Source organism: Actinia tenebrosa, unplaced genomic scaffold (assembly GCF_029948245.1).
Source record: "Actinia tenebrosa isolate PJP-AT-01 unplaced genomic scaffold, QUT_ActTen_1.0 PGA_scaffold2__45_contigs__length_23673736, whole genome shotgun sequence".
NCBI classification, from domain to species: Eukaryota; Metazoa; Cnidaria; class Anthozoa; order Actiniaria; family Actiniidae; genus Actinia; species Actinia tenebrosa.
In genome coordinates this window covers 2,115,662-2,139,757 of record NW_028292579.1, presented here as the reverse complement: position 1 = coordinate 2,139,757, position 24,096 = coordinate 2,115,662, and the positions used below count along the sequence as shown (strand labels likewise).

The following is a 24,096-nucleotide window of genomic DNA, read 5'->3' as shown; positions in this document are numbered from 1 at the left end:
GGATGTACCGCTAAGCCCTCTAGGTCCTGACCCTGTTCCGGAGCAAAATCGCTGAAAACCACACCCTGTTCCGGTATTGCGAAAATAGATACGCTGTTCCAGAGAGGAGAGAGCGTGATTTCATATACCCTGTCCCAGAGCGAGTGCGATTTTATATACGCCGTTCCTGAGTAGAATTGCTAAAAACCATACCCTGTTTGGCGGCACAAACCTATATAGCGAATATTTGGAAGTAAACCCCCACCCCTCCGGCCCCCCGCCCTGGTAGATCCGTCTGTCCAATGTTCCGGGGATAACTTATCAACACTGAGACCGGTGACTCTGAGACTGGAGGTTTTGCGAAAGCTTTCCAGATCGGAAGTAATACTAAAACTTTGTTTTATCCTGAATTTTAACTTTCTCTGATGTTTAAGTCTGAAATTATACCAATACAATTATTGCCCACAGGCGAAGTGATTATAGTGATATTTACCTCGCCTCTCGAAGACTCGCAGCTCGGTCATATATTCCACCGATAATCACTTCGCCTTCGGAGAATTATTGTTTAAAATAAGTTTTGCTTAATATGACGTTTGAAGTATATCCTAGGATTCATGCAAACACTTAAAATAATAATTTTTTTATTCCTCAGAGTTTTCGATTTTAAAAAAATTGTGGGGTCCCTGTGGTGTACTATGATTTTTACCCAATATAATTAAGAATCGCGTTTTTGGAAATAAATTAATTACGAGATCCATTTTGTTGCTCATTCATATGTCATCTTAAGAAAAAATTCAGAAAATTCCATTTTTCAACGAAAAGTCAGATTCCTTGTCTTACCAACCTTCATTATTTTAAGACACGGATCCCAAAATCCAAGAATCGCCAAATAACGCTTTATAGAAAGATAACTAAAAACTTCTTTCAAAAAGCACCAGATGCATCATAAACTCTCTTCACATCTTGACCCAAAAAACGGGACGTTTCGCATTATTTAATAGAAAACGAGGCTGTTTATGACCCCTAAAATTGTGTTATTTGGAAGGTCCCAATTTTCGTAAAATTCAAAATTCGCTTTTTCGGAGAAAAATTAACACTCATTGAAAGTTGAGGACGATGGTTTTACGTATATATTACGTTTTATATACACTTATTTCAATAAAGTTAGTCACCAAAAACCTAGAAAGCTGAGATAACTGAGCATCATGGGAAACTTTTCATATCAAAAAAGCATACATATACAAAGCTTTTTTAATACAAACTGCAGCTCGATGATGCTCAGAAGAGGTGAGACTGTAACTTGCAAAAAATTCGCAAGTCCATGAACAGTTATCAAATGGTTGAACGTGTAAAATGAATCTACCCATAAGCCTTGTCGGCCTAGCTTTATGGCTTTTCAGGTGACTAACTTTATTGAAATAAGTGTACATCTCCTCCTAATCATCACCATCATTATCATCATCATTAGAGTGCATTCAGTCAAACTGTTGAATAGTTGACGTCACCTAAATTAGATAAGTTATTTACTATTTTAGTTGCCGTCACATAAATTTGAAACTACGAGTAAATAGCTACTGAGATTAGGGGGGGGGGGGGGGACGATGATACGTTTAACTCTCTATTCACTCATTCTCTGGTAAAACAAACCCCCGGATTAGCATGACCGTTATTTGGCGCGCTTTTATATTTTACGTGACGTCAACTAAATAGCTTATTGGTGCGGTATTGCGGTAAAAAATACACTCGTCTTACTCTTCGTTTGTTTATTTGATTGCGTGAGAAAGAGTTCCTAAATAATAAAGGACAGATTACAATTTAACGATAAGACAGAAAACGATTAAAGTAAACGGAAAGCAAAAGAAATAGAAAAAAATACTTACAAAACGATGTGTAACTTAAGACGGTCGACGTTGAACTGAAAAAGTACTAACTGAGCTTGAGTGAACTTAACTTAGTCTAAATTATGCACATATTTAAAATCTGAAAACAAAAGGCGAAAAATGCACACGGGAAAACATCTAGCACTAACATAGTTATCTAAGTTAGATACATTTATCTAACTATTCAACAGTTTGACTGAATGCACTCTATTATTATTAATAATAATGATATTATTATTATTACAATAATTATACAGCTTCTCATTAATCCCATATAGGTAACTGTCCAATTATTTTCTTAATTGGACAGGTCTTGTTGATATGGGATTAATTAGGCAGCTATATAATTAATAGGTAATGGGTTTCATGCTCCCCAATCAAGAAATAATTAGACTCGAAAAATTCCTCTGACTGCGAAATAGGACTCGGCCTACGGCCTCATCCAAATTTGTCAGTCCTCGAAATTTCCTCGTCCAATTATTTCTTAATTGGACAGCATGGAGTCCTATTACATATACTAATAGTTCGCGTTTTATAAAATATTGCGCAAGGTATTATGGGTATGCAAGTAGATGTCCCGTCAGCCCTTTCGGTGTCACATCGGCAAGAAAACATGGCGGATAGGAGTTCGCTATGAAAAGAAACCAAAAAAGTTGCTGTTAAGACGGTAAGAAACGTTGAGAATCTTAAAAAAACCTTTAAATATTTCATCGAAGTATTTATGCTTCTCTGTAGGTCTTTTTTGCAATATTTGCGGTATATTCGTTGAGTTGGCAAGTATTTCTTTTGGCACGTGTGCAGTCGTCGTTTGTCGTCCCAGTAAAAACTTGTTTCAAACATACATTTTGTGTTCGTAAGATAGTTTATTTATGTTTTTGACGGTTTTAAAGATGTGTTTTTAAATCTCTTTTCGAATATCGTTTAATTTTCTTTATATTTAAAAGAATTTCTAAGACTTATTTTCTTCGTTTGAAGACAAAAACCTTTGCTTACCCAGCCCTCCCTCTCATATTTTAAGGTAAAGGTAAGTGAGTTTTATTACTTCTAGACTATGCTCTATAAGAATAAATCACGAGTTGATGATTTGGAATATAGATATATATCTTTTATAGCTGCATTATTAAATATTTACAGTGTAGATGTTTTATTTATAATCAAATAATAATTATTTTACTGTAAAATGTTGCTCTAATACTTTAGAGAATGGTTTTACTTAACCCGTGAAACATAAAATGCTTATAAATATGTAATAATCAAAATATCACAAAAGAAAACAATGGAAGTAAGATCTTTTAACCTCTATAAGTCTACTAACTACTTCACAGGTTAAGTAAAACAACTCTTTGTATATATATCTGCATATATTAAGGTATACCATACATGATAGGATTCCAGAACTATTGCAAGTATCAAAAAATATTGATCCATAATAAGTAAACAATGTTGTTATATATATATAGTCATTTTTAAATTATTTTTTATGTAAAAAATAGCATCAAGGCTATTTCAACAGGTCAAAGTAGAATCCTTTTGCCACTATGAAAATTAAACTATATTTAAAGTGAAATCATTGTGTCTAATCATCAGCAATAAAATCACATGCAGGCTACATGGTAAGCTTACATATTTATCAACAGTCAAGCAATAAAAATGTCATGAACTAGAATATAATAAGATTTTACTTTAGTTATCCACAAGTGTAAAATAGTCAAAAGAGCTAGTGTCTATTAAGAGGAATTTTTTCCCCATAACGATCAATAATGGCAAAAAGCATCAAAAACTAGACCTTCGTATGAGTTTTGATCACAATTTTCGTTTTGGGTTAACACTCAAAACCTTTTTTTTAGCAGTTAGAAATCGATGTACTATGATAAAATGCTTGTTTGAAGCGGTATTTTCAATTGTACAAAGATAATTTGTTGCACTTGTGTTAGAATGTAGCTTTGTCAGGCTTTTTATAGAAAATGTATAGGAAATAAGCAAATGAAGGCCTAAACCTCATTTTCGAATAAAATGTTTGCTTTAGGTTAACACTTTGATTCCGCTTTCATCGATCATCTCCACCTCCAAACAAGTTAAACTTTCTGAATAACAAGATTTTAGCCTTGTACAAGAGCCTTTCTTCAAGAAAATACTTTTTGGCGCTCACCGCTTGAATACGAAAATAATTCTCTCTTAAAAAATCAATTAAAAAACGTTTCGAAATTTAACAAGACTATACATTATTTGATGTTATGTGAAGGGGAAATCCATGACTATTCCAAACTCCATAGAAGAAATCAAAGCACTTCTTTTTTATCATCATATAACATACCAAACTGCTTATCTTCATCTATAATTGCCTCGATCTGCTTCTTATCCTTGGTTACCTTCCGAAGAAAATTTTCACTGGGTATATCAGAGTCCATTAACTTTGAAAACAAGGACCTCACTCGAGCTAGAGATGTGAAAGCCATCACATATATTTTAGACTTTTTTGATTTAGTCTCTCCGGTAAACAGTCCAAAATTTGTTTTTGAAACAATCTCCCTAACAATTTCAAATAGCTCCCTTGGCCAATTAACTTCCAGCAAGACCTTCCATGGATTTTTTACACTTAATCGCTTAGACATGCAACGCATGAATTGCTTGTACCATTGACAAGCCATACGTTATAGCATTGGAAATTAATTACCAATACTATGCGTGTGGCGAGACCGAGAATCGCCAAAATGGGCCGTCGCGACTGACTCTATTAAGGGTTTGAGCTCTGCCGATGCCTTTCTCACATTATCTTTATCTGAATTTACAGATAAAAGTTCAGATTAGCAACAGTTAAAGCGCCAAAAATCGTATAAACAAACTTGTCTTTTCCATCCGCTATTTTGTTTTGTGTTGTATAGGAAAGATAATACCGCTGACTGAAAATTGAACGGGCGCAAAATGGCCGGATTTGGCTGTCATTCTCCCAGCGTGCTACTTTGTAGCTGGCATTACAGGATTTGCTGCCAATGTAGATTTACAAACTGTGTTAAATCACTACAAGTTCATTACACATGTTTGTTCATATTTCGCAAAGGATAGGAATGAATGCTTTCAAGCTAAAATGAATGCTCGTAAAGAAGAAAGAGAAGCCAATCTAAATATCGAAGATGGACTAAGAAAAATTGGTGCTGCATAACGTATCACTGCCACGCCAACTTTTGTCCACGAATTCCTGAAAATCCTTCTCGAACGTTTAGTGTCAAATCCCATGCTCTGAGTACATTGAACAACATGGAACGAATTAGAATTGATCCTTACTCGAAATTTCTGTTAATGCATGATCAGCCGAAATCAGAAACAAAAGAACAGTTGCATCTAGAATTGGGTGTCAAAGAAAGCCTCAAATCGACACCTGCAACGTTTACAATCACAGCAGTATATACAACGGCTGATGATAGTGTTGCATGTACTTCGCGCGAAGTGGACAAAGAGGATGGACTTTCTTTAGTGTTTGCTGCAGCTAAATTGCTTGCAAATGAAGCTTAAGTTTGAGAAAAAGCTCGCTTATAAACGTTTTGTAGTTAGCAAGTGACTTTTAAGCTCGTGATATAGTATAGACACTGGCGCCCTTTTGCTTGTATCAGTCAGAGTTTCTGTAATATTAATGTTTCGTTTAATTTGTTTATGACTTAAAAATAAAAACCGATTTGTAGTTGATTAAAGTTTCTTTGGTCTTTATAATCTAAACTGACGATATGCATTGATTATTAGAGACAGTGAATATGTCGGTGGAAGAACGGCCTCGGCATGCTCCAGCACTTAACATCTCTCAAACTAGTTGTGTTGCTTCTTGTTGCTACAGCTATCAGAGGTCCACCAACTAAAATATCTCACGATCATGATATTACTAATAGATTTCACCTTGGCCAACGCTTAGCGGCTTCAAAAGTTCCAAAAGATCCTACTGGCCTGCAAATATGAAGCCATCATGGAAGTTCGTCTTCGACGAGAGCTAAGGCACTAAACATCCTCAAAACCATCCATGGTTCTATTATTTGGTGATGCATGTCGCATTCCAGGCTGGAGCCATGCTAACTTTTAATAGCCCTGGTTTGAAAAACTGACATCTAAACATTAATAGTCTACAAAAACACATCAATGAAATAAAGATTCTCCTACACGACAATCCATTCCACATGTGCCTTAATGAAATCTGGCTTAACTCCTCTTGGACAGACTCAGAACTTCAAATTGAGGGATACAATCTCATACGGAATGATAGCCCCAACAACCAACGAGGAGATGGGACATATATTCCACACACTGTCCCCATTATAAACATAATTTATCAGTTGCCAGCTTGTCTTTAAAGAGGTGACAACTGAAGTAACAGAAAAGGCAAAGCGCTGAACAAGTGGAAAGCAACTTCATTCAGTCGACAAGCTAACAACCAAATCTACCAGGGTAAAACAAAAAAAACAAACAAAAAAAAAAAAAGACGTCGAGAACTGTAAGAACATTTACATTTATTCAGCAGCTAGAAATTTTCATATTATATCCAAGTTATCTATAATTTAAGTTTAGGAATTCAACTCTATAATATTAGTTTCTTTAGTAGTTTGAATGACTTATTTGTTGCTATCACCAATATTAGCTTTTTGTTATCAGAATGCGTATTTCGAAATAAAAAGAGAAATTAGAAGAAAAGGAAGACCGTTTGAATGTTTGTGTGAGCTTGAACAGCCCTCGCAGGCCGTCCACAATAAGGACCAGCAGCAGGAACGATTAGTGGATTATCACTAACCAGTGAAAATTATCAAGAAGCTGTTAAGTTATTGTCTCCAAGGGATAGAAATAAGCAAATTATTTCTGCTCAAATGGATTCATTATTGAAACTGTCATCGGTGCATTCTATGAATGAAATCAAGAAGTTAAGACAATTGTACAATAAAATTGGAGCGAGTATCAGAAGTTTAAATAATCTTGGAACATTTAAACATCTACTTATGGATCCTTTTTGACCCCAATGATCATGACCAAGAGTTGAGAGTAATTTTAAGCCGAAATATTGGATCGGATGAGTGGACTTTGGAATCTATGATCAAATTATTCTTACAGGAATTAGAACATAGAGAGAAACGTGCGTTCAGATCTTGTCTAGAAAGGCACTCCAGCACTCCATTACGCTTGACACGAATTGAAGTGCAGCAGCTCCAGCAGCATGAGGTGCACAACCTGGAATCACTTTATGAACACATTTTCCACAGACATAATGACGCAGCACCTGTTGAGTACATGCTGTCACCAGAGGGATTTACGTACTTTGCCGAGAAGGAGAAAGAGTTGGAGTAGTCGCACAACTAGATTTTCTCTGGGGAGGGGGCGGGGGGGGGGGGGGGGGGGGGAGGCCTTCTGAGCACCTCCCACATAAAATATCCAAGGCTGCCAAGCTCTTTTTGCAATTGCCTGTAACGCTTCATGTGTTCATTCGCCAAATGTTGAGGTCCCTTTGAATGCTGCCAGCACCAGTAACACCCACCGTCATTGGTGTCACAACAATGAAGCGCGCATTTCATCTAGGAGCTTGGTTCCTAGACAACAGAAATATCTTGAAGGTAAATATTATTAAATATTTGTTGGTCTCAGTTTTGTTAGGTTTTCAGGTGAGAAATTTTATCTAATGGAGTCCAGATGATATTGATGGTTTATTAAATAATGAGTATAGGCTCTTTGTTGCTAGGTAAGAGATTGAAATTGTACAAGAGAACAACGTTAGAGGTATCGAACTACACAATTTGGTGTGTTCATAAATATAAATTTGAACATTATCAGCATTAATTGTGTATCTCAAATGAAGTAACTAGGGGATTTAATATACCGAGGTGACTTTTCCTTGGTCTGTACTCCTATCGAACATAGAATTGACGACAGATATGATCCAAACCCAATTCTCATTAGTATAAAAGAAGTACATACCTTGAATGTTCTCAGTAAAGCAATATTGGCAGCCTCCATTCTCGACATGTAACTCTCACATTTATCAAATTTATTAACTTTAGAAAACACACATAGAACACTTAAACATTCTTACAAAGACCTTCTCTGTCTATTCCTTAACATTGTCAGTTATGGAAGAACACCCGACTCGTTTGTCACATCCAGGAAAATACTCAAAGCACCAGGTCCCTTTGTGACCACACGGATGATGTGCAGGCTGCAACTACAGCAGCTGTAATGGCAGCTATGAAAAAGCTTGAAAAGGAAAAGCTCGGGGAGGTTAATGATGATCTCAACTGCTTTTCCAAGCAACCCCCATCCATATAAATGAAGCAAATTTAGAGCTTTATGGTATGGACATCATTTCTCATACCAGTGAGTTCAGAAAGAGAAATGGCCTCTCTGATAATCAGTGGACCACCCTTTTGTTAAAGACCCCACAACAGGTGGAAGTAGCAAGATATTTCACCCAGCAAAGGCAGTAAATTTAACATTCTTTCAGTACCAATGAATTTTATGGATATGAATGGATACATTGTAAATACATGTCCTTAGGTAAACTAATGGTTTTGTTCGTTATCCAGCTTGATAAACCTTCTAAGCTTGGATGTAACTTTCCGAATCATTCTTATTTTCAATATCTTACTTTCCAAAAGAAACTTGGCATTACTTTGGTTGTTGTGGCCTTTAAGTTTGAAAGCGTTCCTTACTCTTGTTAAAGGATAAATGCCTATAGCATTCTTTGAGGAAGGTTTCATATGACCCACCCTCTTATTTTGCAATGATGTTGCATGGCTCATCCATATTTTTCAGTTAAAAATATGGAATGGTCCACTTTTACTTTACGATTAATACAATTACTGTAATGTTCGAGACCTTTACTGTGGATGATGTTTCTTAGACCACGCCACCCCATTGTACATGCATGAAAACAGTGAGCCACTCCCATATTTTCCAGATCACTCACTGTACTTTAGACCAGTCCTAAGAATACAAAATATGTTTCAAGTTCCCGTGCAGATTATCATTCCTTTCTGAACCTGCTTCAGGAGGAATGTCTGACAAGCAGCCACTTTGGATGTGTTTCGCCAGGCATTCTATTGCGTGAAGCACTGCAGGAGTAAGAACTTTCTAATCTTCACCATGCTTCACATTAGCCAACCTCTTGATGAAAGCATTCAAAATTTCTGAGATCTGTTTTGGAGATGGTGTTTTTTCTTCCCTTTCTTCCTCTTTATCAGTGTCTTCACGAAAAATATCTAAAAAGCAGTAATTCAAAACCTATTCATATACTAATTTGCCTTTTTACACATTTTCTGAGTAATTCTTTCTATTGCATGAAATAGATTATTAAACTTGACAAGTATATCAATTCCGAAAACCGTCTTTAACTTTCCTCGGACATGACAACAGTTGTCAACATAAATGGCATCCAAAATCGAATTTTGATTACCAAGCTCGTCTAATCTCAAGTGCCTTTAAAAGGCTATCAACATGGTCCAAGGATGTTCCTTTAGTCAACTGCCAGGCAACAACCTGACCTTTCTCATTTAGCACACAAAATAGTGAATCATATTGTGTTACCCATTTATTGTCTGGTAATTTAATGCCCTAGCCCGCAGTTACATTTGGTGGCCAGGCATGGACAAAGACATTGAGACTCCTGTGCGCAGGTATGAACAATGTCAGCTACATCAAAAAACACCTGCTAAAGCACCACTGCACCCCTGGGAATGGCCCAATGAACCCTGGACGAGACTCTACATTGTCTATGCGGGGCCGTACAAGGGAGAGATGTTCTTGATTGTAGTGGACGCCTGTTCAAGATGGCTTGAAGTACACCTGATGAAGGCAATTACGTCTACTGCAACAATTGAGAAACTGATGGAGATTTTTGCGACCCATGGCCTCCCAAAAACAGTAGTATGTGATAATGGGACCAACTTTACTAGTGCAGAATTTGAACACTTCATGGCAATTAATGGCATCAAGCATATCAAAGTGGCCCCTTACCACCTATCGTCAAATAGGCAAGCTGAGAGAGGAGTGTGAATCTTTAAAGATGGCTTCCAAAAGATGACTGGAGGCACTTGATGAGGACTCAAAGAAGTATACGACAATGAACACTCTCAAGGGACTTTTCGTCGGCACCTGGAATCTTTCAACGTACGATGGAAAACCTCTTACAAGGAATCCCACGTGTAGTTGTACGGATCGACGACATATTAGTCAGTGGTACTAAGTGCGTGAACTCACTCAACAGAGATCGCCCGGTGTCATTGAAATAATTTCTTGCTGTCACATTGTGGTAAACTAAACCTTTCTGAAAATAATTATTAAACTTTTAAGAGTTTTTTAAAACATTAGTTGTCGATAAAGAGTCCGCATGCTGAAAAAGCAGTCATTACGATCGAAGGCAGTCTGTACTCATTCGAATATATAACATTCTTTTTATCACTCTAGCAATTGACTAAATCCAGGGTCTCTTAGGGTCTTTTCAACTTGTCTGAATAACACATCATCTAAAACTTTCCATTATCTGTATTTTTGTTGAAAAGCACCAAAATTGTAAACACAGGATACAATTCAAAACATACATATCAAAGCAATCCGAGGCGAACAACAACTTCCACTAAATAGACCCTACGAGTGCTTTTGTCGGGAACTGCACGTTAATTAGATGATAAGTAAATATGAAATTATGAATAGTTAATAAGGTCGTGACAGTGCGTGACGGAAGTGTGTGTGTTAGTTTTTAATTCTAGTCACCCCGCCTACTGGGGTTGGGTTGTGTAATAATCTTCGAAGAGTTATTCGAGAGACTTTTAGCTTGGTGTGTTTGTGATTCCGGTCAGTAATTGTAAATATGAGCCTACAGAAACCTAGCGAATAAAAAGGTGAAATGAAAATTAGGAGACGTCAAGCAGTGTCTTGTTGGCGTTTTCAACACTTTGATCTAAGAAAAGCTTTTCTTTGCTATATTTTTGTTTAAGAAAATAAAATAATCCAAGATCAATAACCAAAGAAAGCACAAACAGCTGGTTACTAACCATAGTAGCTTCAAAGCACAAGATCTATTTATTCCAAAAGATCACCAAAACAGACCTTTTCAGGCGCCATCTTGTTTCTCTGAAGCATGGGGTAGCATAGGGAAGCATGGGGTAGCATGGGGTAGCATGAATGGCTTTTGCGGCTAACGCGTCGTCTTTCACCGCTGTGAGTCCAGTCTCGGGTCACTGGTTCAAGCCCTGCAGTCGCCACATGGGAATTGAGTTTGTTGATGTGTTGTTCTCTCCTATGCTACGAGGGTTTCCTCCGGGTTCTCCGGATTCCTCCCTCCATAAAAATCAACATGTGAGTTGAGTGTTGTAGTTGTAAATATAGACCGTAGTGGTAATGCGTGTGGAGGGAACCTCACGGAAGAGCCCCGTATGGGGAGTGGTTGTTGTAAAATATTATTATTCTTATTATAGGAGGTGGGAATTTTCGAACAATGCATTGTGGGATGACATAAATATCCTCCTTTGTAATGCATCTATGTTAACATCATTACTATTATTACCGTTGCGGTTTTCTTGAGCAACATAGCTTTCTACTAGTTTCCTAAACTTACTTTCTCTTAACCAGTGAGCATAATAATACTATTGAGCAATGTTTCGTTCAATTTCTGTAAAGTTCAGTCCTGCATTTGTCAGAACGGTAACAGCACGTGAAAGTTCCAAAGTAATCCTGCTATTGTGGGAGAGAAAAAATTATAAACATTCAGGAGGGTTGTTGTCCATTACAAGTGGATCATGTGCAATCAGTTCGTATCCATCACTAGAGGAATATACACGACCCACTAGCAAAACAATCTCAATTTTACTGTAGATTTTCCTTGGTTCATTCCTACTTCCCACACAAGAACCTGGTACTTTTTGCTGCTCTCGTAAACGTTGTAATACTTGTCCTCATAAAGCCTTTCACACTTCTGTTGTCGGTCCTAAATCCACTGTTAAAATCACTGAACACTTTGTTTGTACCACTTCTAATGTTGTATATTGTATCAAATGTACTCACTGTAATTTTTTGTATGTGGGCGAGACTGGTTACCGTCTCGGTGATCGCATTTGCAATTATCTTTATGATATTGGCAATAACGATCCTACCAAACCAATTTCCCGCCATTTTAATCTAGCTAACCATTTTCGTTCTGACTTTATTGTTTTCGGTCCTTCTTTGATTAACGGCAACAATGTTTGTTGCAAGACCTGATGAAATGCAGCTTATTCACCTATTGGGCACTCTTAGTCCCAACGGGGTTAATGAACGCTTTGCTTTTAAAAACCCCTCAACTTTAAGCGAAATAATAACAAACCCCAAACTGATTGATAACTGAGAGTATGCAGATAACAAAGAGGCTAATCAGCCGAAAAAGTCATCTATCGCTCACAGTGAAGTAGAGGCTTTAATCACAAGTCTTCAGAGTCTCCCACTAGTTAACAGTGTAACATTTAACAAAGAACAATATATCAGTGTGAACTACCTTCCTAACATGATGAACGACTTGTACAGATTCTGTGTGCTGGGAAACTCAATCCTATGTGTTGACAAAACCTTTGAGCTGGTAGATGGTCTGTGGTTGAATGACACAACCTACACAAATATGGAGCGCCATCCGTAAAAAAATTCCGGTTTCAAAAGCTTTCCGAATGTGCTTTCCGAATTTGCTTTCCGAATTAGTTTTGAATATTTCGAGTTCGGAATTATTTCGAGTCCAGAATTATTTCGAGCTCGGAATGATTTGGAGTTCGGAATTATTTCGAGTTCGAAATTATTTCGAACACGACCGCAAAGAATGATGGGTTCGGACTACGCTCGTAATATAATCGGACGAAAATCGGAAAGGTTTGTCAGTCGACAATAGTTCGGAAGCATATCGTGCATCTATCGTCGTACATTAGCGGTTATTTCCATAGTATAGCGTCAGACCCGCATGTTTAAGCGCCGTTTTACTGGTAGCGTATTCCAAGTTCTAAAAACTTCTAGCAAATCTTTATATATTTAAATCGTTTAGAATATTTAATATCATAGTTTTCAAGATTAAGTTTTGTATATATATTCAATAATAATCCTACACGTTTTCAAGTTCTTTTCCACATCAAAACATGGCCGCCAACAACCCAACTGGTAAGCCCTTAAAAATTTCTTTAACTTTTTCCTTTTATTTTTGTCCACTTTTCTGGTCTTAATCCAATACGATCCTCTGTGTTTCTACTGTTTTCTTGTTCGTTTGTTTGTTTCTTCAACGAAGTAAGCTGAAGCTTATATAAACTTAAATTTAAAACAGCTTGACTCTCTGTCAAGATGACGAACTGGACAAACTTGGATTAAAGAATGTATAATAACAACATTCAATTTCTTTAAAAACGTTTTGGAATTTTTTTTTTTAGGAATTGGGTTTGTCGGTTGTGGCTCTTGCTTCCTCCACCTCTATTCCTTCTTTACGATTATTGTAATTAATTTTTTCTTAAAACCTTTGAAATATGATGAAAATTTTATGCATATTCTTTCTTTCTTGTTTTAGATGATGGTATTGTTGAGTTCACCTCAAGTGTTTGTACACTCCTGAATGAGGTAAGCAGTGAGAGGCAAAGCATCATCCAAGATTCCAATAGATGTGAGTTTTTTGCCAACCGCCTGCTTGCTGCCCTCAGCCACATATACAACATTGTAGCATTCTCTCAGAGGCAGATACCAGCCTTCAGCGAAGACACCATTGATGAACTGAAACAGCTCAGAGACAACCTGAAAAGTATCTACCAGGACTTGTACTCTCTACCTGTCATGGGCAGCTACTCCTATCGTCCTGTGGTTCGCAGAACTGGGCAGCGTGGTAGGCCCTCCTTTGCATTCACTGAAGAGCAACTTCAGTGTTTGCGAAGTGAATTCAATAGCTGGGCTGACATTGCAAGAGATCTTGGGGTTTCAAGACAAACCATATATAACAGAAGAAGAGATCTTGGTTTTACTCTTGAATTTGAGTGGTATACTCAAATTAATGACAATGACCTTGACTCAATAGTGAGGGAAGAACTCAGACTATTTCCACGAACTGGAGAAACGAATCTAATTGGTTCATTGCGAAGACGCCGGATTTTTCTTCAGCGATGGAGGGACCGTGAGTCCATCATTCGAGTTGATCCCATTGGAAGAGCAAATAGATGGGCACAAAGGATTGTGAGAAGACCCTACACTGTTCCACATCCCAATTTTCTTTGGCACATTGATACAAATATGAAACTGATTCACTGGAAGATCTGCATCCATGGTTGTGTTGATGGCTTCTCCAGATGCATTCTGTATCTAAAAGCCAAAACAAACAACAGAGCAACAACCGTCATACAAAGTTTTCGAGAAGCAGCAGCAACATGGGGACATCCCTCTAGAGTCAGGGCAGATGATGGCGGCGAGAATGTAGCTGTTGGCGAGTATATTACTTGGTTCAGGGGAATGGATCGTGGCAGTTTCATCACGGGGCCGAGTGTTCGAAACACAAGAATAGAGAGACTTTGGAGGGATGTTGGAGAGGGCGTCATTGCAGTGTTCAGACACCTGTTTACCTACATGGAGGCGGAGATGTTTTTGGATCCTGGACAAGAGCTGGATATTTTTGTACTTCATTATGTCTTCGTGCCCAGAATTCAACGGTCATTGGATTCCTTTAAGGAGAGGTTCAACTACCACTCATTATCTACTGAGGGTAATAGGACACCCCGACAACTTTGGGCTTCTGGGCTTCTTAGCAATTTCAACTCTACAAGCTCTGGAGTCAGAGATTTATTTGACAATCCTGATGATATTGACTTTTATGGTGATGACCCAGATTCCCCAATGGCAGATCCTGATAATGAAGTTGAAGGTGTCTCCATCCCTCCTGTTACCTTCCATCTACAAGAGGAGTACCTTCAAGTGTTGAGAGATACATTTGTTCCACTTGAAGAAGATGGAAACTATGGCATTAATCTCTTCCTTCAGGTCAAAGAATTCCTTACAAGGCTAAACAACTTTTAGCCTTTTAGCCTTGTGGACTTCTATCTTTCCACACCAATACAGCCCAGCATTTTCCTTTGGATCAGATTGGTATCTGCAGGAAATCCCTCCAAACAATAAACTTTTAATGCTGCCTAGCGTTTACGCTAGAAGGTCCCAAGCCCTTTAGAAGCAGAGGGAAAGTTTATTGGTATTACCTTGACCCATTCATTTTCAGGTATTTATATTATAAAAACAACTTTCATTAGGACTCACTCAAAAATCTAAACATAAATAACAGATCAATATGAAGTTTGTTTTCAAGTGCAATGCACAGATTTTGGCTTTAATTTGTATACATCAAAAGTTACAAAATTTTTTGTAACAACATAGAAATACATTTGAGAATATAAGTAATGATTCTATAATATAATAGGTTAGGGCAAAGCAAAACAAAATAAGATCAGGCGGTCAGTTTATGGGAGAAAGTTTATGGGCAAGTGAGTTGTATAATTCAATACACTGAATTGCCAACAATTTGGCAATTAATGCATTTAAAAAAATAGTGACATCTGTATATTAAGTCAATTATTGTTTAATTTAGTATTAGTTAGATCTAATTCCTTGTCATGACAAAGCAGTAACTATATATATGTTCAACAAAATTTGAGAAATTTCTAAAATGTCCAATATTATGGCGAATGAAGATCTAGCATACTTAAACAATTCTATGTTAAAATCAACTAATAGTTCAACTTTAAACAGATATATCTTATTACAACATGAAAAAAAAAAAAAAAAAATCAAAATGCAAATTGTAATGCACGAATTATGTCAATTTGATTGTATTGCTTTTTCTTCTCCAGTAATCCTGTCACTTTCAATGACTTGTTTCTTGCCAACTTTGTCCATTCCCATCTTGCTGTTATTTTTCCATTTCACTTTCAAGAATCAGCCTGAAATAATAATTGAAATAATGACATCAATACTTAATCCTTTATAAACAGCAGGACATTAAAAAACAGTTTTTTAACAACTCGTGTTCTTTGCTCTGAGCTAGTTATACCTCAGTGCTTTCTGTTCCCAAACTTTCAGAATAAATCACAATTAACCTAGTCCCGCATTATGACATTAATAACTTGATTGATTTTGTGACATGTTTTAAATTGATCTACATACATTCCACTTGTGTAACTCAACTGAAGACCAATTTTGCTTTCGATTTTGATGTATAGTTCCATCTTGCTTACATAAAACTTGATGGAGTTGGATGGAGTCTCGAACGATGGAGTCTCGAACGATGGACTGCAGGCCACTTTATGTAATTTATCCAGTCTCCATTGCAGGATGGGGTTGTCATAGATTTCAATCGTAGCCTGTTAGGACAATAAATTGATTTGTTAATTATGTACATGTACGTATAGTCATTTCCAAAAACAATATTAGTATTTTTGGAAACCCTTTTTTGGACTAAATGTTATGATTAAAAAAAATTGATACAATTATTCTTATGTTTGATTTGAGAACAGACCATAGAAAAGTTACATAGATTTGTTAGAATTGAAATAGAAAAATTAAAAATATCTTTGAGAAAATGTTCAGACTGATTTCCCTAAAACGTTTTATTAAATTTTTATCATATAATCAGTATAATCCAGACTAGAATATCCCTCTAAAGTATTCATAACATAATTAATTATATTATAACTTCATAACATGATCAATAGACAAGTTAGAACTGCTGATTTATTCAACAACTGACTAGATGGCTGCATGATGCACTTCGTATGTTGTTAACCATTAATAGACAGTGAAGCTATAAGGTAAGTACATACATAAGTGGCACAAGGGCAGATCCAGGGGGTGGGAGGATGTTCTGGACCCCCTGTCATACCTGAGAGTTAATTGGTTGTTTGATCCTAAATTTCAATCTTGCCATACGGTTGAGATTAACTTTTACATTTGGGTCCCCCTTTCACCATTTCGATGCCCCTCCAGACATTTTCTGGATTGTCATGATATACATTGTCATGATATACATCATTTTATGGTATGATGTATAGCTGCTTTAAACTGTTTGTGATTTGAAAATACAGTATGCTCACATGCTTATAGCATTTTATTGACAATCATACTTACATTGGTGTTGGTCCTAACTTCCAGAAGCTTGGTATACATATAATCTAAATGTGTTCCAACATTGTTTTGGATATGGTCTGGCATATTTTCAAATTTTACTATGGCACCACACTCCATTGGGCAAGCAAATTCATCCCCTTTACAGCCATTCCTGAGGTGAGTCAGGACATTCCCTCTGTTACAAAAAAATGACATAATTTTAGACTACCAATATAGTTTCATGCACCGACTATTCATCTGTGATTGGTTGTCCTGCACTGACCAGTGATCATATGTAGTGATTCTACTGATAGCAAGTTTTGTGTAATATTCATACTACCCTACAGTTACCTGGGTAAACTCAAACTTATAATTGCCATCAATTCCATACTGTGCAATGATTTTCAATCTTTCTTTCCTGTGGCATGTTATAAGTGATGGAAGGATAAACGTTAAGCTATATAAACACACTTCTACGTGTAGTAATTACATTAGAACAGTGGATTCAGAGCATCTGTTTGGGCACTCGGTTTTTCTGAATGGGCATGAAGTGTTGGTGTGCTCATCCATGCAGCAGCAGTAAGGGGGACTCGCGAGGTCCCCAGGAACCTGTGTCATTTTCACGGGAATTACCCGCGTTAGCGCCTATGGGAAACTTTTTGGCGGCATGGAAATAACCCGTGTGAAGTAGGTGCGTTACACTGTTTGCTTTCTGGGTACCGCAAACGGAGGTTAAGATATTTCATAGATATAGATGGACACCATCACGAGCATTCGTAACAAAACTGTGCGCCGACTGCGAACTCAGGTGTTGGATCGCCTGGATGCGGACTTTGCCTTCACAACGTTTATGGAGGGAGATACAGACGAGATGATGGACGAGGAAAGAGCAGGAAGGATAATCGACTTAATGCCTGAAGGCGACTACCGTTTGGAGTTGACGTTTATAAAGTATTTAGACGGCGAATGGATAATAGAAAAGGGGCGTAATCCAATACGGGCGTCGGGTAAGAAGGACCTGTTTGTTTTAAGCAAGGATACGAGACCTGGAGCGCTGGTGGGCATCGACATGCTGTTCTACGAAGTTGCATATCCAGTTACCGTAGTTATTTATGCTGCTTACGAGATCAAGAAGCCGGATGTTAAAAAGTTGAAGCCAATGCGCCATCCTGGTAACTGCGTAGGAAAGCTGGTTAGGGAGTTCTTTGAGGATTCCTCTCGTGGTGGTAAGTTAACTTTAAAGAGAAGAGAAGCCATCAGGAAATGGGAAAAAGATACGCGTAGGGCTGGAGCAACGATAGACAACATCAAGAAGTTAGAGGTTGCTTTAGAAAGGCGCATACACGTGAAAGACATCACCGACGGCTTCATCTACTCCGGGACGCACAAGTATGGGGGCCGGGGTGCGCCTATCGTAATTTACCAGCACAACGGGCATGCGTGGCGAGAGCTACGGTTCCCAAAGAAGAAGGAGACGCGCGTTTACAAGGAGTCACCGCTTGCAGAACTAATGCACGAGAATTCTATTTGGTTAATGGATGCGGAGGGAAGTCAATTTATGACCCAAGATGGTACTTTGTATCGTCCTGAAGTGGAACAGCTGCGCATTCAAAGCGCCTGTGAGACTTTAGGAGAAGACTTCTCCGACGAAGTGCTTAGCAGTCGCAGTTTGGACTTCTTAGCCGCAAAGAAAAGAAACGGGTGGAAATCCACACCGGAGGAGTTCAAAGATATAGCTAAAGCTTGTGTAGAACACGGCCACGGTGGTCTGTGGAACATGGAGTACGATGAAGACGAATACGTGTCGCTGGATATGAAACATTGTTACCCCGCAAGCTTCAAAGGCCTGGGAGATTGTAAGGAATATTACGACCGTTACGGACATCCAGATTCGCAGTTCTTTCGTGTTGCGTTGGATGGTCACTACGACGCCCCAGCAACGGGGTTTGTACGGTTGACCACCTGGAAATTAGCAGCGGGTCTGCACCCCATAATCTATGCGTGGTATGGGAAGCACCTGCAGGAGAAAGAATGGATACCGGTGCCCCTATTGAAGTTCTTTGAAGAGCGCAAACTTTTAAAATACACAGCGCATGAAGCCATACTTTGTCACAGCGCCTTCACGCAATGGTTACCGGAGCATAACCCCACAGCGCGTGTGGTCATAGGTAAATTCACGCAGGGCGCAAAAGAAGGTGAAAAACATATGCAGCGGCGCCTGATAACGGACGAAGGCGAGCTAAGCTTCCTCATCAAGCGCGCGCATGACAAAGGAACGATGGTGTCTGTAGAGAAATGGGACTACCTTGTCGACGATAAACTACACGAATGGAATGCGCTGTGTTATTACCAGGACCATCGACCGCAGTATTACCATCTGCGTGCCAGTATGCTTGCATATGCGCACATTAACCTATTAGCGATGCTCTTGCGGTTTGACAAAGAAGACATTCCACGCGTAGCCACGGATTCCTTATACGTGAAACCGCACGTATTGGAAAAGATGAAGGAATTCTACACTGCCGATGAACTCGCAGAAAAAGGCCAATGGCGCGTCAAAGATGAGGAGATAAGGTCTTGGAGGGCACGTGTAGAATATCACGGCGAGCACACCCAGGGCACCGTAACGCCTACCAAAGAGCCTCTACCTTCAGTTGCCGACCCCATTTCCTACCAACGCTTCTCTTACCTCTACGGTACGGGAGGCAGCGGTAAGACGACGCGTGTGTTAGAACTCTTTCCTAAGATAAAAGTGCTAACGCCAACGCATCGTTTGGAAAGAGAACTCTGCGAAATGGGCCACGACGCGCAGACCTACCACAGCTTCTTCCGTTAGAATGGACAAAAATGGGTACCAGAGGCCATCCATGACATACCTCCGGTGATACTTTGGGACGAAATCTGTACCGTTCCTTTAGAAATCCTCAAAGAATTCGTAAAGTTCCTTCGCGGGAAATGTCAAGTAATATTCGCCGGAGATCCCTGCCAGCCTCCTCCAATAGCCGGAGAGATGCCCCACGAATGGCTGAAAGATTTCGTAGACCATGCGGAGGAAATTAACACCGACTACCGCAGCAAGGATCAAGTAAGAAACCTGAAAGCGGAATTAAGGGGCCTTAGTAACGCCGACCAATGCAAAACACTGCGCAAACGCGTACGAGCGAAGAAATACGAGGGCTTCCTTTACACATGGCATCCAAAGGATCTGGTGCTGAGCAGCAAACGCGCAGCACAGTCTCGCATACAAAAGGATTTGCTAAATATACACCGAGAGCGCTTCCCTACGCATCCCGTACCTGTTTGCTACAAACCCCACGACACCCGCATGCAAAAAAGAGACGTCTGGGTACCTGGTACCGACATCCAACTGCAGGACGCAGTAACGCATGACAAAGCCTGGGTACCCATAGAAAAGGTGGAAAAAATAACCTCCCATCCAGACTGGCGCTTGGGTTATTGCATGACAGTCCCCAGCGCGCAAGGGCTTACCATAAAAGAAACCTTATGGATCATAGACCAGCGGCTGTGTTGGAGCAACCTTATCTACACCGCCGTAAGCCGCGTAGAATATGCCAAGCAACTAAAAAGAGCCTGGGGGCCGCAACTGCGCTACGATAAGACGCCAGAGGACGTAGCCAAAGAGAACATTGCTAAGAAACTCCTTCGCTACAAAAGACACGACGAAGAAAAAAATATGACGTTCGAACTATGCGTGGACGACGTCTATAAGAAAGGGGCAAGGTGTGCCAAATGTAACATACCGCTACTATGGAGGTTTGACCCGAATGACGATCAACAGTTCTCCGTGGATCGCATTAATAATAAACGCGGGCATTGTAGAGGCAACGTAAGGCTAACATGCCTAGAGTGTAATCGGGCGCGTGGAGCAGCACTACTCTGAGTCTTTGGGGACTATGAGCAGCTCTTCCTTGACGAATCCGCGACTTGGGCCATCTAGGTAATACAACACGGGCTGCCCTTCCTTGGTGACGGACTTCGAAATCTCATACGTTTCCAGGGACCAGTTAGGATCCGTGGCTCTCTTACTGCCACCTTCGAGTTCCCCCGGCTGATAGAGGTATCTGACCACTATGTTGCGGGGGAGCTTTTTTTCCTTCAGTCCGACCGCCCTCGAACTTCTGACGTAGGACTTGTGTTCCACGTGTTTCTTTTTTATGGCATCCTTGGGTTTCATTCCTGTAGCCCTGGCTGCCTCGTTGTTCAAAGCCGCGACGACCTGGGGGAGCCTCTGGGTCCATTCCCTGTTGCGTTTGGAGGGATCTTCCAGCTCTTTCCAATACTGGTACCCAAAGAGGCGCTCGGCTAGGGTCTTATTGAATCTTTCGACGATGCTCTGACCCCTGTGGTACTCAGCTTCGGCTCTCCTAATTTTAGTGTCGTGGTCTTTCAGGGTCTTAGTAACGACGCCCACGAACTCCGTCCCCGCATCCACTTGCAGCAGCTTAGGCCATTTCAATACGCGCTTATAAATCCTACCTAGGGCTTCTGCGACTTCCCCAGAATCCTTGCTGGTTATGGGTTCGGCGTCCTTGTATCTGCTTGCGATATCAACTACGTTCAAAGCGTATCTATAGGTCTTTTTTCTCACCTTATCGTGCGGTAAGAAAAGCAAATCTGCCTGATGAACCTCGTTGGGGGCATTTACGGTGAAGCTGGGCCTGGGAATGTACTTAGGCACGGGAAGATAAACCTGCCAGAGGGTTTGTTTTCTTAGCCAGTTCTTAGCCGTTTCTTCTGATACCCTGGCCGCGGTCGCGAGCTTCTTGATGGCCGACGCTCCTTTCCAATAGCCTTCAGGCCCATAGTAAATCCTCTTGAGTTTGTCCTCAGTTCGACCCATTATATGAATTCCAAAACAAGATTGATCTTTCGCCCGTTGAAATCCACCGTCTTTCCGTCCACTTTAATGGTGATGTTTATGCTTTCTACCAAATTAGACAAGTCATAGCTTAAAGAAATGGGAGTGTATTCTACTGGGTCAAATGGATTACCTTTGGGCAGAAACTTGGACATGAGAGAAGACTTTTCTCCATTGCTGTAACTATGGACCAAATCGCAATAGACTTCATAAGAGGATGCGACTTTCCATTTCACAGGTATGGCTGTGTCGGTAATTGTCTTGCCTGAGGCACATAATAAAGATCCCAATGGGTCAAACTTTCCAAAAGTTACTGAATAGTTTGGCATATTATGTTTGAGGGTCATTTCGTGCGGCAACCCCGTGGTGAGAGTATAACCGTGTTTTGCTAATTCCTTGGCAAGGGTGATTGGCGTGTAATGTCAATCGGGCAGCATTACGCCTTGATATTTGTTAGGCGCCTTAAGTACGGTGACCAAGGCATTGACTAAATTATACCAAGAATTGTACAAAGAGCAACTAACCAACCGAACTTTATGGGCTTTAATGGGAGGATTTAAATAAGTGGTAAAGTCATTCTTGTCGCTTTCCAAAAAGACGATCATATATCCCAGGCAACAAAGTTACCTTCTAGAGGCTAAGCGCAGCTCAGAGCAGGTACGCCAAAGCTACGCCTCCTGCCAGCCCTGCGACTCCTACGAAGACCAACTCGCTATCTTTTTGTTTCGTAGAAGGCTGGTAGTAATTCTTGAACTGAGGCTTTCTCAACCCCGTCGATGCCGCGGGGTGTGCTTGCGCATAGAGCTTAAAGGCGTAGTCTGTATTTTCGAAGTTCTTATCCGCCTGCATTTTGTCTTGGTAGTTCTTGTCCAACCAGTCCCTGTAAGCTTGTCTTTTTTCATTCCAAGCCGCCACGTCTCGCTGATATTTCTCCAGCGCTAAGTCGTGTCTCTTCCTTTCGGCGGCTAAATCTCCGCTGCGATCACCTCTAACTAATCTATCCAAATATTGACCACCATAATTAGCTCCAGTGAATGCTAAGGCTGCAATAACTCCACCTGCGACCACGCTAGCCATTATATATTAGAAAATCACAGAGATTTTCACGAGTTACGTCGTTGGCAGGTACTTTTCCTTCCGTAGGTAATCCTTTACCATGATAGCCCCGCCAACGGCAGCGGTCATCTTAGCAAAATTAGCGAAGCTCTTGCTTGGGTCTTCAGTAAAGTCTTCTTTGAGCACTTTCTTACCTACCCAACCAATACCCGCAACGATGGAAGTAATGATAGCTGCTTCTTCACCAGTTTTCAACAACGCGGTCGACATTATATTACAAAGCGAGAAGGTTATTACTCCATTTCAGGGATCTTACTTTTTCTAACAGCCGGCTCCATAGGTGCGTGCACGGGCGCGTGATATGTTGGTGGTTCTACCTTTTTCGTTGCCCGCCATTGTAAGTAAAGGCTGCCTGCAGCTATGATGACTCCTAACGCGCCGATGACGTACCCAGGATTAATAAAGGATTCCTCTTCTCTTTCCTCCACCTTTTCTTCTTTTTTGGCTTTGTTCTTCCTATTCATCTCCGCGAGCTTCTTTCCCGCGGCAACTCTGCCTGGGGATTTAGCCTTGGTGATTCGTTGCTCCTCTTGGGGCTGCTCTACCTTCGACTCTGGTTCCATTTATATCTAAGGACTTGAAGGACTTGATAAGTAACTTAATAGGACCTGAGCAAGTACTTAAGGACGACTTGACTAAGTACTTGAGGACGACTTGACTAAGTACTTAAGGACGACTTGACTAAGTACTTGAGGCGACCTGGGTAATTCCTGAGGACGACTTGACTAAGTGATCAGGTACCTCAGCAAGTGCCGCCTGGAAGACCTTTTCGACTTCTTTGTCCTTCTTGAAGTCCTTCCAAGAGGCACCAAAGGTGCCCGCAAGCTCCTTCAAGTCGACGTGCTGAGCTACGTGAAGTGCCGCAGAGGCGACTGCCATTAACTTACCGCACTTCAAAGACAACCACCCACAGGTTATCTTAAGTTCTTGGGCGATGACATAGTCCTCGCTAATGTCCTTCCGTAGTTGCTCCACGTCGTCTATGGGCAGCGCAAGTCCAAGCAATTTAGTCGCAAGTCGGATAGCGGAATCTGCTACGGCGTCCGTGGTCTTACTTGCAAGGGCAGCCTCATACCTCTTATGGAATTTCTTGACTTCCTCTTCCGACAACTTATTAACCTGCTCATGGGTAAGTTCCTTACCTATCATTTC

The 24,096-nt window shown here is 40.0% G+C and overlaps 1 protein-coding gene and 1 pseudogene across 1 annotated transcript; both read left to right on the top strand.

Moving 5' to 3' along the window:
* Positions 1 to 12,054: 12,054 nt before the first annotated feature.
* The window catches only part of LOC148908974 (uncharacterized), a 29,568-nt pseudogene continuing 17,526 nt past the window's right edge, over positions 12,055 to 24,096 (top strand).
* LOC148908976 (uncharacterized) lies at positions 13,359 to 14,873 on the top strand (the record flags this gene model as incomplete). Its single annotated transcript, XM_089033563.1, has 1 exon — positions 13,359 to 14,873. A coding segment is annotated over one exon (1,515 nt), but the record flags the coding sequence as incomplete, so codon positions are not given.